This window comes from Schistocerca cancellata, chromosome 9 (assembly GCF_023864275.1).
Source record: "Schistocerca cancellata isolate TAMUIC-IGC-003103 chromosome 9, iqSchCanc2.1, whole genome shotgun sequence".
In the NCBI taxonomy this organism is placed as follows: domain Eukaryota; kingdom Metazoa; phylum Arthropoda; class Insecta; order Orthoptera; family Acrididae; genus Schistocerca; species Schistocerca cancellata.
Genome location: NC_064634.1, coordinates 409168138 through 409187257, shown reverse-complemented (window position 1 = coordinate 409187257; position 19120 = coordinate 409168138). Strand labels below are relative to the sequence as shown.

Genomic DNA, 19120 nt, shown 5'->3' with positions numbered 1-19120 from the left:
CATATTCAGACACTTTCTTCTTGTTTCTTTATATGGTTTCTTGGTAAGCAGAGTCCATGTAGTTTTTTCTTAAAGTATTGTCATAGGGCATTGACAGCTTTGTATATTTTTCAAGAAATCCGTCAAAGGCTGGATAGTTCACTTTATTGAGTGGAATTCCTGTTTGTGTAAGAACTACACACAAATCAATGTTTAATTCCGGCAAATTTTGGCTTTTTGGGACACTCCATTGAAATGAATTTTGTAATAGAGGTTGCTGATTTGTTTGCTTGAAGAGCCTTATTCACTTGACACCTAGAGCTGGAAATGTGTTGTCTGATGCAATCTCACTGGTGTTTTTCATCTAACAAAATTTCTGAATCGCATATAGTACATCGCACAACAGTTCCACCAGTGTCTACGAAATCTTGTTTGAATTCCTGACCCGGAACAATAAATCAGGCTCTGGACACCTTTGGCATAGCAAAATCTAATAGTACACTCATTTAGTAATGTAAAAAAAAAGAGAGAAGAAGAAGCTAACACCAGCTCACTTGCTAACTCAATGCACCTGTCATACATCACTCTTGCACCCACTTGCTCACTTGCTGTCCACACTCTCTTTTATAATACTGCAACAATTACCAGAATATTCTCATTCATCTGTCTCTGCGATTTCTAGTAGCTTCTACCAGAGCCCTGTCTCAATTCCTGGAACTATGCAGGTGCGGTTACTGCTGCCCTATGTAATCAGACTCTGCCTCCACGTGAACAGATGAGGTCTCCCCAGTAACAAAATCACATTCATGAACAGCAGGCTACTGGTTCTGGTGGGCTAGAATCACTCATTGTCAACTGCATTACTGTGGGGCACTTTATAGCAGTAAAGCAAGAAAAAGAGGTTTTGTCGAGCACAGAATTATTTTCCATTGTTGCAGGTGTGCCCTCAACTCCTGTGCAGCATTTACTGAAGGAGGTAGGCTTACTATTCACATGTACAAAGCAAGGTGAGGAGACTTTAATTAAAGTTAAATATTTTAAATTGATTAGAAATCTTGTACAATAAATTGGAACGAAACTTCAAAGAAAATGGGGGATTATGGGCATTGTTGGGAGAAAAAGGGATAGAGGTCCCAACAAAGGGAAAAAGGTGCATGAAAAATGCCTTTTTTCACAACTACAAACAAAATTCCACACTTTGATATCTTTCCAAACAGCTTTAATTCACCCTACGAAAAATGGTGCGCATCTAAAAATCCTAACTCTGATCATGAGCAAAGGAAACAGATGTGCTCAATCTTATGCATCAATCAACAGTAAGGAGGTAAAGAAAGGTTAATGTGATTTCTTGATGTCATGTGTGGTACAAAACTGTTGTACACTGTGAGCTATTGGCACTGGGGGGGGCATCCAGTCCCGCTGAGACTCAGTGGCAGACAGAACATACTATAAGCTAAAAAGACAGCTGCTGAAAGATATGCGAATGGTCATTTTTCATGATACTTTAATTGTCAAAAAGTGGTGCTGCTTGTTTGTCAAATTTTATGTTTTCCAAGCTTTAGTATGGGCCTTACGGCAATATGGTTTTGACCACGGCATAGTAAAGTTGCCAGACCATGTGAGTATGGTTTTGAAATGAGCACAGTCATGTTGCCAGACTGAGGCTGAGTAAGTCAGCTGTTGTCTGGCAGATGTGGAAGAAGTTCCTAAAGCAAATTACTGCAGGTCCCTACAAGTATTGGTGTATATCGTTCAATTACTATAAACCAATGAGCGGAATCCAATTTATCCGTCAGTTCAAGAGTATTTTATTAGCAGTTTATTTGCTTGGCAAAACCTTAAATGATCATAACCCAATCACTAGCCGATAACAAATAAAATGCAATTTTGTGGACGTGTAAAGTGTGATATTTGGATTGGCATTAGTTCAAACTAGTTCCAGCTTGTAGTAATGGTCCTGCACAGAAGCATTTTGAAGGAGGGTGATTTCTGTTTTCATGGTGTAGAAAGGATGTGTTGATTTGCATTACGTATATGTGTGATACTCAAGACCAGATTCTTATTGTAGTCGACACTATATTATTATTATTTTCTTCTTTCCTTTCTCAGACGTTATGTCTGGTTAAAAATGGAAAGTGACGCCGACCTTCATCAAGTGTGACTTCCTTTTAACTGTACAGTATATGTTACATTGCATTTAGTAACTTTCGGGTAACTGAACATGTATCAATAATTACAGATTTCTGTAGTTGTATATATAAGTTTGGATGTAGCTGTATTGCGTTGATGTACTGGTGGATATTGTGTGGTATGACTCCTGTAGTTGATAGTATAATTGGTATAATGTCAACTTTATCCTGATGCCACATGTCCTTGACTTCCTCAGCCAGTTGGACGTATTTTTCAATTTTTTCTCCTGTTTTCTTTTGTATATTTGTTGTATTGGGTATGGATATTTCGATTAGTTGTGTTAATTTCTTCTTTTTATTGGTGAGTATGATGTCAGGTTTGTTATGTGGTGTTGTTTTATCTGTTATAATTGTTCTGTTCCAGTATAATTTGTAATCATCATTCTCCAGTACATTTTGTGGTGCATACTTGTATGTGGGAAAGTGTTGTTTTATAAGTTTATGTTGTAAGGCAAGCTGTTGAAGTATTATTTTTGCTACATTGTCATGTCTTCTGGGGTATTTTGTATTTGCTAGTATTGTACATCCGCTTGTGATGCGATCTACTGTTTCTATTTGTTGTTTGCAAAGTCTGCATTTATCTGTTGTGGTATTGGGATCTTTAATAATATGCTTGCTGTAATATCTGGTGTTTATTGTTTGATCCTATACTGCAATCATGAATCCTTCCGTCTCACTGTATATATTGCCTTTTCTTAGCCATGTGTTGGATGTGTCTTGATCGATGTGTGGCTGTGTTAGATGTTATGGGTGCTTGCCATGTAGTGTTTTCTTTTTCCAATTTACTTTCTTCATATCTGTTGATGTTATGTGATCTAAATGGTTGTAGAAGTAGTTATGAAATTGCAGTGGTGTAGCCGATGTATTTATATGAGTGATTGCTTTGTGTATTTTGCTAGTTTCTGCTCGTTCTATATAGAATTTTCTTAAATTGTCTACCTGTCCATAATGTAGGTTTTTTATGTCGATAAATCCCCTTCCTCCTTCCTTTCTGCTTAATGTGGATCTTTCTGTTGCTGAATGTATGTGATGTATTCTATATTTGTGGCATTGTGATCATGTAAGTGTATTGAGTGCTTCTAGGTCTGTGTTACTCCATTTCACTACTCCAAATGAGTAGGTCAACATTGGTATAGCAAAAGTATTTATAGCTTTTGTCTTGTTTCTTGCTGTCAATTCTGTTTTCAGTATTTTTTTTAGTCTTTGTCTATATTTTTCTTTTAGTTCTTCTTTAATATTTGTATTATCTATTCCTATTTTTTGTCTGTATCCTAGATATTTATAGGCATATGTTTTTTCCATCGCTTCTATGCAGTCGCTGTGGTTATCCAATATGTAATCTTCTTGTTTAGTGTGTTTTCCCTTAACTATGCTATTTTTCTTACATTTGTCTGTTCCAAAAGCCATATTTATATCATTGCTGAATACTTCTGTTATCTTTAGTAATTGGTTGAGTTGTTGATTTGTTGCTGCCAGTAGTTTTAGATCATCCATGTATAGCAAATGTGTGATTTTGAGTGGGTATGTTCCATTAATATTGTATCCATAATTTGTATTATTTAGCATGTTGGATAGTTGGTTCAGAGCAAGGCAGAACCAGAAAGGACTTAATGAATCTCCTTGGTATACTCCACGCTTAATCTGTATTGGCTGTGATGTGATATTATTTGAATTTGTTTGGAAATTAAGTGTGGTTTTCCAATTTTTCATTACTATGTTTAGCAACTGTATCAATTTAGGATCTACTTTGTATATTTCCAATATTTGTAGTAACCATGAGTGGGGTACACTATCAAAAGCATTTTGGTAATCAATGTATGCATAGTGTAGCGACCTTTGTTTAGTTTTAGCTTGATATGTCACCTCTGCATCTATTATCAGTTGCTCTTTACATCCTCGTGCTCCTTTGCAACAGCCTTTTTGTTCTTCATTTATAATTTTGTTCTGTGTTGTATGTGCCATTAATTCCTGTGTAATGACTGAAGTTAATATTTTGTATATTGTTGGTAGGCATGTTATGGGGCGATATTTAGCTGGGTTTGCTGTGTCTGCTTGATCTTTAGGTTTCAGATACGTTATTCCATGTGTAAGTGTATCAGGGAATGTGTATGGGTCTGCAATGTAACTGTTACATAATTTAGTTAGATGTGAATGTGTTGGGGTGAATTTCTGTAGCCAGAAATTTGCTATTTTATCTTTCCAATTGTGCATAGAATTAATTGCTCGGGTGACTTCAGGTTGCAAAATTATCACTTCAGGCATTTGTGGTATCATCTTGTATGTGTCTGTTTCTGCTTGTATCCACCGTGCATGCCTGTTATGTTGTACCGGGTTTGACCATATGTTGCTCCAGAAGTTCCATGTCTGTTATGTTTGGTGGATTGTCTATTTTTATGTGTGTGTTATCTATTGTCTGGTAAAATTTCTTTTGGTTTGTGTTGAATGTTTGGTTTTGTTTCCTTCTATTTTCACTTTTTTTGTATCTTCTAAGTCGTTTGGCCAATGCTTGTAATTTCTGCTTCTTTTCATCTAATTGGTCTATCGCTTCTTGTTGTGAGATTTTACCTAACCTTTTTCGTTTTTTTTTTTCTGACATTTCATTTCTTATAAATTGTGTTAGCTTTCCGATGTCTTTTCTCAGTTTTTCTATTCTGATCTGTAGCCTGTGTTGCATGCTGGTTTTGTGGGTTTCTTCTGTGTGTTGGTTGGTTCTGATCTCTGCCTAGTGTGTATATTTAGTGTAGTGAGTGGTCCTATATGAACCAGTAGTTGTAACTCTTCCACAGTTCTGTTTTCATTTATTTTGTTGTGTATGATTGTGTTGATAGTTTTTATTGTTGTTTCGACTTGTGGGCTATTTGGCGGTCTATGCAAGAACGGTCTAATGTCTGTATTTGTGTCTTTGTATCCTATATATGTCAGCTGAAATTTGTCTTCTATATCTAACATGTGTGTCACTTCGTGTTCTATTTGTGCTTGTTCTGGTGGCTGTCTTAAGATTTCATTTTCCTCTGATTGTTTAATTGATACGTGTTGTTCTTTCTTTGTTTGCTCTGGGATGTTTGAGTCCATTACTGTATTTTCTTCTTCTTCTGATTGCACATTATTTTGTTCCAGTATTTGTTGTACTTGTTGTTTAACGTATTCTAATTCTGACTGGGATATCCTGTTATTTTTTATTATTACACGGATCTGATCAGCTAGTCGTTGTTCTGTTAAAAATTTTAATTCTGGGTATCTGGTAATAAATGTTGTGTATACTTGTGATCTGTATCCAGTTGTGTTGGTTCCTAAGTTTGTTGCTTGGTAATAACAGAACATGAGGTGTCGATTAACTTCATCTGACCATCTCGTCCTCTGTCTTTGTTTTTATTATTATTATTATTATTATTATTATTATTATTATTACTACTACTACTACTACCAGAAATCTGGAGTCATTAGTAAGTCTTGTTTGCCCTGAAGTTGAAAAGTTTATTTTATCGAATTTTATGGACAGCATTCAGTGCCATTTGCCAGTTGATGGGATGCTGAATGGGATATCCAACCACTTCTGTTTGCATGAATGTTAAATTGTCAAGGAGAAAGTGATGGTGACACCATTATTATTATTTTTTTTTTCAGGGAGAAGTTAATTAGGTCATGTAACAATGGAGCTCAATGTCAGTAAAGTGTGCCTGATATAGTGAGAAATAAAAGCAATTGTTGCTGAAATGTAACACAAAGAATAAATTCTGACATGTCATACCCTGGTTATTTTTTGTATTAGTACATCCTTATGGTCCTTAAGAGAAAGATAAAAATCAAAAGATAATACTTCAAGTCAAAGCTCGAAGTTAAAGAGCAATTAAAAATAAGACAAAAAGGTAAATTATCTCTCATATTTAGATACAAAGCAGGTATTAGCTTTATTGGAACAAAACTCAGTCAGATATTAGAAATCTTTAGTGTATAAAGAACAAGAGACCCACGTAGGAAATAAATTAACAAATTAAAAAATAAAAAATATGATTTTACAAATTTCAGTTACATACCTATCTCTGAACTTGACCATTCTTAATATCACTGACTAGCAATGATAACAGATCTTTGCTGTAAATTTTAATATGCAGTCTTTGTGTGTACAAGAGTATGTATATGTCACTTTACTCAAATACTGGGAGAATAAAAGTTAACCAATGGGAGATCGCTCAGTTTACATTCAGGTTGTTGTTGTTGTTGTGGTCTTCAGTCCTGAGACTGGTTTGATGCAGCTCTCCATGCTAATCTATCCTGTGCAAGCTAGCTCCTTCATCTCCCAGTACCTACTGCAATCAACATCCTTCTGAATCTGCTTAGTGTATTCATCTCTTGGTCTTCCTCTACGATTTTTACCCTCCACACTGCCCTCCAAAGCTAAATTTGTGATCCCTTGATGCCTCAGAATATGTCTTACCAACCGATCCCTTCTTCTGGTCAAGTTGTGCCACAAACTTCTCTTCTCCCCAATCCTATTCAATACCTCCTCATTAGTTACGTGATCTACCCACCTAATCTACAACATTCTTCTGTAGCACCACATTTCAAAAGCTTCTATTCTCTTCTTGTCCAAACTATTTATCATCCATGTTTCACTTCCATACATGGCTACACTCCATACAAATACTTTCAGAAACGACTTCCTGACATTTAAATCTATACTCGATGTCAACAAATTTCTCTTCTTCAGAAACGCTTTCCTTGCCATTGCCAGTCTACATTTTATATCCTCTCTACTTCAACCATCATCAGTTCTTTTGCTCCCCAAATAGCAAAACTCCTTTACTACTTTAAGTGTCTCATTTCCTAATCTAATTCCCTCAGCATCACCCGACTTAATTTGACTACATTTCATTATCCTTGTTTTGCTTTTATTGATGTTCATCTTAAATCCTCCTTTGAAGACACTGTCCATTCCGTTCAACTGCTCTTCCAAGTCCTTTGCTGTCTCTGACAGAATTACAATGTCATCGACGAACCTCAAAGTTTTTATTTCTTCTCCCTGGATTTTAATACCTACTCCAAATTTTTCCTTTGTTTCCTTTACTGCTTGCTCAATATACAGATTGAATAACATCGGGGAGAGGCTACAACCCGTCCTCACTCCCTTCCCAACCACTGCTTCCCTTTCATGCCCCTCGACTCTTATAACTGGCATCTGGTTTCTGTACAAATTGTAAATAGCCTTTCGCTCTCTGTATTTTACCCCTGCCACCTTTAGAATTTGAAAGAGAGTATTCCAGTCAACATTGTCAAAAGCTTTCTCTAAGTCTACAAATGCTACAAACGTAGGTTTGCCTTTTCTTAATTTTTCTTCTAAGATAAGTCGTAAGGTCAGTATTGCCTCACGTGTTCCAACATTTGTACAGATTTTACATTCATAGATTTGTACATATTTTAACCTATGTGGTGTGTCACATTGTTGCTCCATTGGAGATTTCTTATACACTAAGGGCGTACAGTACTTATGTGTTGTTCCATTAGCTGTATTGCCAGTTTTTATCAAGCTAACTGACAACGCAGCACGAGGATAGCTTTACTAAACTTAGTTATTCTGGATGTTGTTAACTAGCATTTTCTTATAAGCCTCTTACTTAATACATACAGTGGGGTTGATCTCTTCATTCTAGATTTGTATACACTTGATTCTAAATCATCTAATTAGTAAACTGCATCCAAGGAAAGGTCTGAGAATTATTACTGCTTACTGAAGATTATAATGCACAGATAGTATTGGGAACAGAAAGCTGGTTGAAACCAAACATCAATGACAACAAAATCCTAAATTCAGATTGAAATGTTTCTTGTAAGGATAAGTTAGTCATCAATGGTGTCTGCATGTTTTTGCAGTAAAAAATTCAATAAAATCTAGTGAGGTTATCATGGATTCCGAATGTGAATTAATCTGGATGAAACTGAGTATCAAAGAAAGGTCAAAAATGGTGATCAGGTGCTTTTATAGACCACCTGGGTCAGATCTGTAGGTTTTCAGTGTTTCAGACAGAACTTGCAGAATATCATAAGTAATTTTCCTGATCACGCTGTTGTAATAGGGGGTGAGTTGAACTTGCCAGGTATAGATTGAGAGTGTTATGCCATCAAAACTGGTGCCAGAGACAGGGAAGCATGTGCCATTGTTCTGGGTGTCTTGTCCAAAAATTACCTTGAGCAGATAGATAGAGAACCAACTCGTGAGGGTACCGTCTGAGACCTCCTGGCAACAAACAGACCCGAATTCATCGAATCAGTTAACGTAGAGGAAGGTGTCAGTGATTTTAAGGCTGTGACAGCATCTATGACGATGGGTCCTACAAGGAATGTTAAGAAAGGTAGGAAGATATATTTCCTCAGCAAGGGTGACAGGATACAAAGTTCAGAATATCTCAGCAGTCAGCATCAAATATTCAGTGATGAGGACGAATATGTGGAAAACAAATGGAAAAAAATTCAAAGCCATCATTCAATATGTCCTAGACAAGTATGTTCCGAGTAAGGTTTTATGGGATGGGAATGATCCACCATGGTTTAATAGTCGTGTTAGAAAAGCACTACGTAAACGAAGATCACTTCATCTCAGATTCAAGGGAAGTAAAAACCTAGCTGACAAACAAAAGCCGAACAAAGCGAAAAAGAGCATAAGGTAAGCAATGTGAGAAGCATTCAAGGATTTCAAAAGTAAGACATTGTCAAACGAGCTGAGTAAGAACCCTAAGAGATTTTGGTTGTATGTAAAATCAGTAAGTGGGTCAAAATCATCTATTCATTCTCTCAGGAACCACATTGGCACCAAAATGGAAGATAACAGACAGAAAGCCAAAATACTGAATTCGGTCTTCCGAAGTTGTTTCACCATGGAAGATCGTAACACTGTCCCTCCTTTCAATCATCGTACGAACATCGAAACGGTAGATAACCGATCGCAGAATTGAAAAGCAGCTACAATTGCTTAATAGTGGAAAGACTTCTGGACCACATGAGATACCAGTAAGATCCTATAAAGATTATGCTAAAGAACTTGCTCCCCTTCTAACAGTAATTTATCATAAATCATTTGAGCAATGAAAGGTACCTAACGATTAGAAAGAAGTGCAGGTCATTTCCATTTTTAAGAAAGGCTGTAAGGCAGCTCTACACAATTACAGAACTATATCATTGACGTCAATCTGTTGTAGAATTATGGAACATGTTTTATGCTCATGAATTACGACGTTTTTGGAAAATGAACAACCCCTCTATAAAAATCAACATGGATTCTGCAAACAGAGATCCTGTAAAACGCAGCTCGCTCTGTTCCTCCATGAGATCCACAGCGCAGTGGACAACAGCACTCAGGTTGATGCCGTATTCCTTGATTTCAGTAAAGCATTTGACACCATCCCGCATTGCTGTCTAATGAAAAAAAATGTGAGCTTATGGAGTATCAGAGCAGACCTGCAATTGGTTCAAGATCTTCTTGCAGATAGAACTCAACATGTCACTCATAACGGAACTAAATTGACAGATGTAAAGGTAATATCCAGAGTACCACAGGGATGTATGATAGGACCGTTGCTATTTACATTATATATAAATTAAACAGTAGAAATCATTGGATGCTCTTTAAGGCTATTCACAGATGATGCAGTTGTCTGCACCAAAGTAGCAATGCCAGAAGATAGTGAGAATTTGCAGAATGACCTGCAGAGAATTGATGAATTGTGCAGTCTCTGGCAGTTGACCCTGAACGTAAACAAATGCAACATATTGCACATACATAGGAAAAGAAATCCGCTACTGTACAGCTAGACTATTGATGACAAACAGCTGGAGACAGCATCTGCCGTAAAATATCTGGCATAACTATCCAGAACGACCTTAAGTGGAATGACCATATAAAACAGATAGTGGGAAAATCACACACCAGACTCAGATTCATCATAAGAATTTTAAGGAAATGTAACTCATACATGAAAGAAGTGGCTTATAAGGCACTTGGTCACATGATTCTTGAGTAATTTTCACCTATTTGGGATCCCTATCAGGTAGGACTGATAGAGGAGATAGAGAAGATCCAACGAAGAATGGTGTGTTATGTCATGGGATCGTTTAGTTGGCGAGAGAGCATTACGGAGATGCTAAACAAACTCCACTGGCAGGCGTTATAAGATAGGCGCTGTGCATCACAGAGAGATTTACTACTGAAATTTGGGGACAGCACTTTTCAGGAGTCGGACAACATACTACTGCCCCACACATATATCTCATGTATTGACCACAAGGAGAAAATTCAAGAAATTAGAGCCAATACAGAGGCTTACCAACGATCATTCTTCCCACGCACTATTCGTGATTGAAACAGTGTTGGAGGGATCAGATAGTGGTACCAAAAGTACCCTCTGCCACACACCATTAGGTGGCTTGCGGAGTATCACGTAGATGTAGATGTAGATGTAGATGTAGATGTCATTAACTGGAAAGTTTACTTCTTTTGGTACATATATTTAATTCCACATCCATCTTGCAAGTAGGCTTTGAGGACATTTTTCTCTTTTTGATCACATCAGGTGCTAGTTTTTTCCTATCATTTGAGGAGTGACACCTTCATTGAATAAATATTGTTCACAATTCGATATAATCATAGACAAATGCAAGAAAACCTGCAGAGGATCAACGTTTGGTGCAGCACAAACAAATTTAATCTATGATGTGTAAAACGATAAAGACCCATTATTGTATCATTGTAACATCGGCAGTCAATTGATGGGAACAGCCCAAACTGCAAATTTCTAAAGAGAATTCTACCAGAGCAGCTTAAGGTGGGATGATCACACAAAACCAGATGCAGCAAAAGTAGACATGAGTATGCAATTCATTGGAAGAATCCTAATGTAATTCACCCACAAACGAGGTAACCAACAACACAATGGTATGACCAATTACTGTTTTCCTACTATAAAATGTGAATGAGGAATAACAAAAACCAACCAGAATAAGAGAAGATGGGGAGTATTACACTGTCAGCAGAGAAGCAACAGCAGCTGGAATTGGCCAGGAGAGTTCAGTGACTTCAAACGTCAATTAGTCATTGGATGTCACCTGAGCAACAAATCCACCAGACACATTTCAACTCTTCTACAACTACCCAAGTCGACTGTCGGTGATATGTTTGTGAAGCGGAAATGCGAAGGAACAACCACAGTTGAACCAAGACTAGACAAATCTCATTTACTGACAGACACGGACTATCGAATATTGTGGAGGGTGGTAGTAAAATATCACACACAATCAACACAATGAATCACTCATGAGATGCAAAGTGCTACTGGCAGTACAGTTAGTGACTCTGCACATGAACTTAAAATTAATGGGGTGCAATGGTCGAGCAGCTCTTCATAAGCCACACATTTCTATACTCAGCACTAAGTGACTATTGAGGTGGTGTAAAAGTGATGCCACTGGGTTGTGGGCAACTGGAAACCAGCCACTTGGGAGTGATGAATCATGCTAGACCCTGTGACAATCCAATGTAAGGGTTTGGATTTGCGAATGCCTGGAGAACTTTACCTGTCATCATGTGAACAGTGATGTAAAGGGAAGGTGCTGTTACAGTATGCGCTTACCTTCATGGTTAGCATGTGGTCCTCTTGCAGTATTGTGCTTAAGAAAACACAAAATGCAGAAGGACACGACAAAATTTTACAGCATAGTGTACTGTGTACAGTAGAGGAACAGTCTGCTGCTGATGACTGACTGTACCGGTATGACAATTTGCCCTGTCAGAAAGTAGCATCTCTGAGGCAATGGTTTGTGGACAGTAACATTATAGAAATGGACTAGCCTGCCCACGGTCCCAACCTGGACCCAACAGAACAACTTTGGAACGAAGTACAAAGCCAATTTCGTCACAGACTCCAGCATCTAACATTACTATCTTCTCTGGTTTTGGCTTTTGTGGAGGAATGGGATGCTATTCCACAACAGACAATCAGACACCTCACTGAAAGTTTCCCCAACAGTTCAAGCTGTCACAGAGGTGAAGGGTTGGACACATCCTTATATTAATCTTAAGTAGTAGGGGTCTGTCTGCAGCTCATGGTCTTGCGGTAGCATTCTCGCTTCCCGCGCACGGGGTCCCGGCTCTGATTCCAGGCGGGGTTAGGGATTTTCCTTGCCTCGAGATGACTGGGTGTTGTGTCGTCTTCATCATCATCATTCACCCCCATTATGGTTGGAGAAAGGCAATGGCAAACTACCTCCATTAGGACCTTGCCTAGTCGGCGGTGCGGGTCTCCCGCATCATCCCCTATGCTCCTCGGAGTATGGGCCATCATCATCAACATCATCATCATCATCATCATCATCATCATCATCATCATCATCTGTAGGGGTCCAAATACTTTTTATCAGATAAACCATTTAGCAATCCGATGTGGTCTCTTAATCACGAGAAGCAGAGAGTAGGTTACACAAACAGAACTATGGCAAATGCTAGACTATTACTTTTGTAACCTATGAGGGGAAATCACATAGCTTATGATACTCTTACTAGATTGATTCTTGCGTATAACTCATCAGTCTGGGATCCTTATTATGGAAGATTTATGGAGAAGAAAAAAAAGAGTTGTATGTGTCATAGTGGGCTTGCGGAGCATCATTGAGGTACTCCATTGGAACCAGTGACATTCCAAGAAGAATCACAGTTCCTCCCACATATATCTAAAAAATGACAATACAGTAAAATCAGAGAAGTTTGAAATTACACGGAGGCTAAAGATAGTATTCATTTCTATGCCCCATTCACAAATGGAACGGAAATGGAGAAAAATGATGGTAGCACTTAAGGTACCTTCTACCATACACCATAAGATGGCTTGCAGAGTGCATATTGTACGCAACAATGATTTGTATTCCCATCCATGCCACAGCATATGTCATATACTGTGGATGACAAGTAGGCACAGTTCTTCACTGCTCTTCAGACTATGCAAGCTGAAAGTACAATGAGCACAGTTTTGAGATTAAATACAGGCACTCAGTTGTGTACTGCCATTTGTGGCCTTCAGACCACATCATCTGATACAGTGTGTTGACTATTGCTTGTTTTGGAGTTCTCTCTCTTTCAGTATTCACTCTGAACTTTTTCTATCTAATCCAAGGAGGATATAACGTATAAATGTATATGTAGAGCAGTTTACAATTCAAGCTAACATTTTGCAATAATTTACAGGTTTATAACTTACAAGGGAATGGTCAGACTTGTCATGTCGAAATCTGTGTTGCTTTTTTTACCACTGTGAGTTAACATTGCAAGAAGTCTGTATGCAGAATTTTAGCTGCTGACAAGACCTGGAAGTCTGTAAACAATTTTATGAAGTAAGACATTATTGTCGCATGGTTTCCGCGAGTATAACTGCCTCTTGTACAACCCTGACCTCTCTTGCTACGTTATATCAACGCCATCTAGGGACAAGGTGGCGTTAGCTGCGCGCCGCTCTCTCGCCACAGCAGTGAGAGAGCTGATTCCCCCAGTGAAAGCGATCGTATGATAATCAAACATTTGTTGACAAATATGGCTGATATGTTATCTACAACATTCTTTCCAAATAGCTATGAAATAGACACAAATAAATATATGGTTTAGAACACGTCCAAATTTTATTTCTTGTAATTACCGCAGAAATGCGAAATATTGATACAATGTTCAAAACATAGGTTTTTTGTGCACCAAGAACATACAAGCAAAGACGACATATGACAGCCCTGTGAATCACAGACGTTGTTAGATGTCCGTAGACAAAACTGGGCTGGTGTTAGGAAGGAATCAGGCCTAGTATCAGTATACTTCGAGGAGTGCCACGCATATTTAATCAAATTCTGAAACCGTGGGAAGGAAAATTGATAATGTACTACTGATTGCAGCTTGAGAATATTGTCACGGTGATAGACAGGAAATTGCAGTGATCTGCACACAATAATTTTCTCTGTTAATTTTCTGTAAAATGCCTTTCGCTGACGGAAAATTTCTCTGTCTGAAGGTTGAATTACGTTTGTCGTGCCGGGTGGAATCTGAAGTATCTCTACTTCTTTGTCAGGGTGGGCTCGAAATACAGCTTTTAATGAATCAGACCTTTTATGACCTGACCACGAATCTAGAAGGAGAAGAGATTTGTTCCCGCAGAACAGAAGAAAAGCATGACACATGAAAAGTGTAACATTTTCATTTCCCATTTTTCCAGACTTCGATGCGTCTACCACAAGATTGTTTGCATAGAACATTGTTCTTTTGACACATGGTTCAAAATGTTCTTGGAGACACACATATAGTTTAGGCAGCAATGAACCATCCAGACTAATTATGGGCATTATAGTGTATGAATGGATGAGTGCAGTCGTGGACTGCGCAATCGCCTCAATATGTTTTTCCCCTTTGAATGACAGTGTTCTTTCCGCACACATTTCTTTTTGAAAACCTGACTGATCTGCATTGTACACGTACGATTCACTAAAACTAGCGATCTTATTTTTTGCATTCATAAGAAAAGCTGTCGTTTCGATTTGTGTCATTTCATTTTCCGACCTGTTTCTTGATACAAATTTTGTTATTTTTCTTACCACAATTTTATGTGATCTTTTGAAGCAACTAATCCTACTTTGAGAAGCTGTAAATTCTTTAGCACCTATCGCGTTGGCAATCTCTAACACCCAATCACGCAAAGTTGTATCGCTGACACTAAATGACTGTTGTCTGGCATTGGTAAATAGCACAAAAAGTCGCGCATTTATCTCCGTCGCAATTTCCGGTCGACTCTTACGTCGTCCAGCGACTTCCTTTTTCCATCTATACAATTCACGTTCAGAACGGACAAAGCGATACTTATTTTGAACAGTACTGACACATAGGAGTTTCTTACCACTTTCGTTCAACCAATACGTCACCGCTTTTTCTTTGTCTGATAAGGTAATTCTAGTTGCTGGTGTTACTTTTGGAGATAATTGATGATGGTACGTGGCACTATCACTCGAAGAGTCTTCATGAGTGCAACTTTCGTCAGTGTCTTCGCCGTCTGTAGATTCACAATCTGCAAAATCGAGTGTTTCAGTTGTTTCTAGCCACATGTCTGTGCCATTTACATGCTCGTCTAGAAGTTTAACAACCATGTCGCACAATACATACTCTTCACGCGTGTTTTCTGTTGATTGCTTCATTTGTTGTATATCTCCATGGCAAGCAGCAAAACATTTACAGGGTTCACCATCACCTGTGAGGGGAGATTGAATGTTCACCGTAAAGTGGCTTGCGGAGCATGTACAGAACATCTTTCACAACTCTAACCAGTTTCAGGACGGTATGTTTCGAAATACGTACCAGAAATTAAAAGGACGTGCATGCCACAGAAACGAATATTTGTTTCCCCTTTCCACCAAAACCGTGCAGCGATATTCCTCTTTAGTGAACGCCGTGATAAGACAGCCGCACTTCCCGACCATGCGCACAACGCTCGCGACTCGCCATTTCCAGGGGTGGCCAGCCGCCACTGCAAGCGCCAAGCAGGAAACACAGCCATGTTCGTGATTTTTTTTAGGTGACTTCCGGTTCATGTCAGCAGCTACAATTTTGCATACGGACCTTTTGCACAGCTAAATAATAGTGCTAAAAAAAAGCAATACATGTTTCGGCATGACAAGTCTGACCATTCCCTTGTTAGTTTATATTGCTTAATGTCACAAAAAAAAGATCTCAGAATAACACTGTATAAGCATTTCAGCTTCCAGTTTCCCCAAGTTTACTGTGCATATTTCTCCAGTACAATGAGAACTGGAAATAAGAGCAATGCAAAAAACAGTTCGTAGTACTGTAATATGAGCAAACTGAGTCTCAGTATTATGTAAATCACAGCAATATGCTGGAGGGGAGATACACTGGTTAACATAAGCAGGCAGGCAGGCAGGCAGGCAGAGTAATGAGACAACATAATATATTGTGGTAGTTGTCTACTGGTGTTTAACTAGAACCGCTGATCGAGCTTACTTCATCACAGGCAAAGCATCGAGGAATCTTCAGGAGCTCTGCATAATGACGGCCACAGTAAACTTGTCCCTTATTGAAGAAGTAAATGAGGTCCACCAGAAGCTCCTGAAACAGACAGTAGTTTCTCAATGCTAAAAATGATGGTGACAAAATTTTAAAAAATTATCTTAATTAAATGAATGCGATGATTTAAAACAGAAAACTATCAAGATTTGGTTTTTTAAAGCCTTTTTCATGCAAGCACTGTTGATATTCATTTGTGCAAACATGTAATTTGTCTTCTTTTACAGTGACTTCAAATGCACATCTGAAATTGTTCCACTTGAGGTTCCTTGCAACCCAGAACTGAAGTTTTCAATATTTCACTTTCATAAGATTGAAGAGTGAATCGTTTCCTGAGTTGCAAGGAGAGGTAGTCTACTGTGGGTGCAAGCTCACAGCTGCAAGCAGGTTGGGGCATGTACAAAAGGTTCCCACCTTAAGTCCCAAAATGTGTGGACAAGGTAAGCATCCACTGTTGAAAATCAAAATAATACTAATGTCATCTTTACACATTGTCACTGTTAGTTTGATACCAAAATGCAACCGTCACAATTTTGGCTTCAGTAAATTTGAGCGATACCACAGCACAGACTGCTGTTTAAGACTCCAGGCTCCACAACTATTCCATGACCTTTTGCAGTGACTGTAATTCATTTGTGGGAGTACTGTTTATTTTCACAGTCATTTTAATTTACTGTCTCACAAAAAACTATTCCTAACAGAGGATCAGTGCAGTCTACTGCACACATGCAAGCTGACCCTAGCAGCCAGTTAAATTTTTCAGCCAATCAGCCACTACTTATAATGCATGCCTTGTACCTCACACTAAATACTGGCCGCATGGTCCAATTGTGCTTATATTCTGCTGTGACTGATCACCTTCAAGCTGTAATATGAGGTGCATTCAAGTTCTAACGGCTCTGATTTTTTTTCTAATTAACTACTCACCCGAAATCAATGAAACTGGTGTTACTTCTCGACGTAATCGCCCTGCAGACGTACACATTTTTCACAATGTTGACGCCATGATTCCATGGCAGCGGCGAAGGCTTCCTTAGGAGTCTGTTTTGACCACTGGAAAATCGCTGAGGCAATAGCAACACGGCTGGTGAATGTGCGGCCACAGAGTGTGTCTTTCATTGTTGGAAAAAGCCAAAAGTCACTAGGAGCCAGGTCAGGTGAGTAGGGAGCATGAGGAATCACTTCAAAGTTGTTATCACGGTGAAACTGTTGCGTAACGATAGCTCAATGTGCGGGTGCGTTGTCTTGGTGAAACAGCACACGCGCAGCCCTTCCCGGACGTTTTTGTTGCAGTGCAGGAAGGAATTTGTTCTTCAAAACATTTTCATAGGATGCACCTGTTACCGTAGTGCCCTTTGGAATGCAATGGGTAAGGATTACGCCCTCGCTGTCCCAGAACATGGACACCATCATTTTTTCAGCACTGGCGGTTACCCGAAATTTTTTGGTGGCGGTGAATCTGTGCGCTCCCTTTGAGCTGACTGGTGCTTTGTTTCTGGATTGAAAAATGGCATCCACGTCTCATCCATTGTCACAAACGACGAAAAGAAAGTCCCATTCATGCTGTCGTTGCGCGTCAACATTGCTTGGCAACATGGCACACGGGCAGCCGTGTGGTCGTCCGCCAGCATTCGTGGCACCTACCTGGATGACACTTTTCAGGTCGTCATGCAGGATTGTGTGCACAGAACCCACAGAAATGCCAACTCTGGAGGCGATCTGTTCAACAGTCATTCGGCGATCCCCCAAAACAATTCTCTCCACTTTCTCGATCATGTTGTCAGACCGGCTTGTGCGAGCCCGAGGTTGTTTCGGTTTGTTGTCACACAATATTCTGCCTTCATTAAACTGTCGCACCCACGAACGCACTTTCGACACATCCATAACTCCATCACCACATGTCTCCTTTAACTGTCGATGAATTTCAATTGGTTTCACACCACGCAAATTCAGAAAACGAATGATTGCAGGTTGTTCAAGTAAGGAAAACGTTGCCATTTTAAGTATTTAAAACAGTTCTCATTCTCGCTGCTGGCGGTAAAATTCCATCTGCCGTACGGTGCTGCCACCTCTGGCCTCATTTTAAAACAATGCACATGTTTCTATCTCTTTCCAGTCCGGAGAAAAAAAATCGGAGTCCTTAGGACTTGAATGCACCTCGTACTTAAAATAAAGGACAATTGGATGGTGTGTTGCATAAAAACAAAAAAGTTGCTGAAAACAAATAAATTACATTTATGCAAGAGCATGAAAATCAGAAAATCAGCTCTTACCTTGCAAGTAGTGCAGACAAAGCAAGACGGGTGCCATGCTACATCTTGTCCTGCTCGGTCAGCGAACACAGCTACGTCACCAGCCTGAATTGCACCTTTGCACTCCTTGCAATTAAACTGTGGCTGCTGCACAGCTGGGGTATCATCAGTTTTCATTTCTGCCATGTGACTTGACAACTCTCCAAGTTCCGCATCATGTCTGTGCTGCTGCATTGCTAGAGCTGACTTAGGCAGTGCATCAGTAGGAACACCTTCAGAAAAGACAGTCTCTCCATGAGGACCCAATGAAGAATAAATGGAACTCTTGGCTGCAAGGGCTTCTGGCATTCCAAAAGGATCATGCCCAGTACCAACAGTGTCAGCAAACCTTCCTTTCTGTTGCCTATGGGCATCATCATGTGATTCACCTGGAATATGCTTTGTTGGAACTGTCTTCCCAGGTAACAAGTTGTTGACTCCTGTCAAAGGTAGAACAGTTTCGTGAGGATAAGTGGCTATCAAGATCCACATTTACATCCAAATTCTGCATGTCATTGCACTTTATTTATAAGAACAAGAAGCTTAGGTTGCAAAAAACACACAAAACAGGA

The 19120-nt window shown here is 39.1% G+C and overlaps 1 protein-coding gene across 6 annotated transcripts in view; it reads right to left on the bottom strand.

The window, feature by feature from the left end:
• LOC126100235 (testin) overlaps positions 1 to 19120 on the bottom strand; it is a 107372-nt gene that overhangs the window by 18315 nt on the left and 69937 nt on the right. For all 6 annotated transcript variants that reach the window (XM_049910815.1, XM_049910814.1, XM_049910812.1 and 3 more), the window contains 2 exons: positions 18531 to 18988; positions 16195 to 16299 (listed from right to left, as the gene is read on the bottom strand). In XM_049910815.1, the coding sequence (XP_049766772.1) occupies positions 16195 to 16299; positions 18531 to 18988 (563 nt within the window). The remainder of the gene's footprint in view (positions 1 to 16194; positions 16300 to 18530; positions 18989 to 19120) is intronic.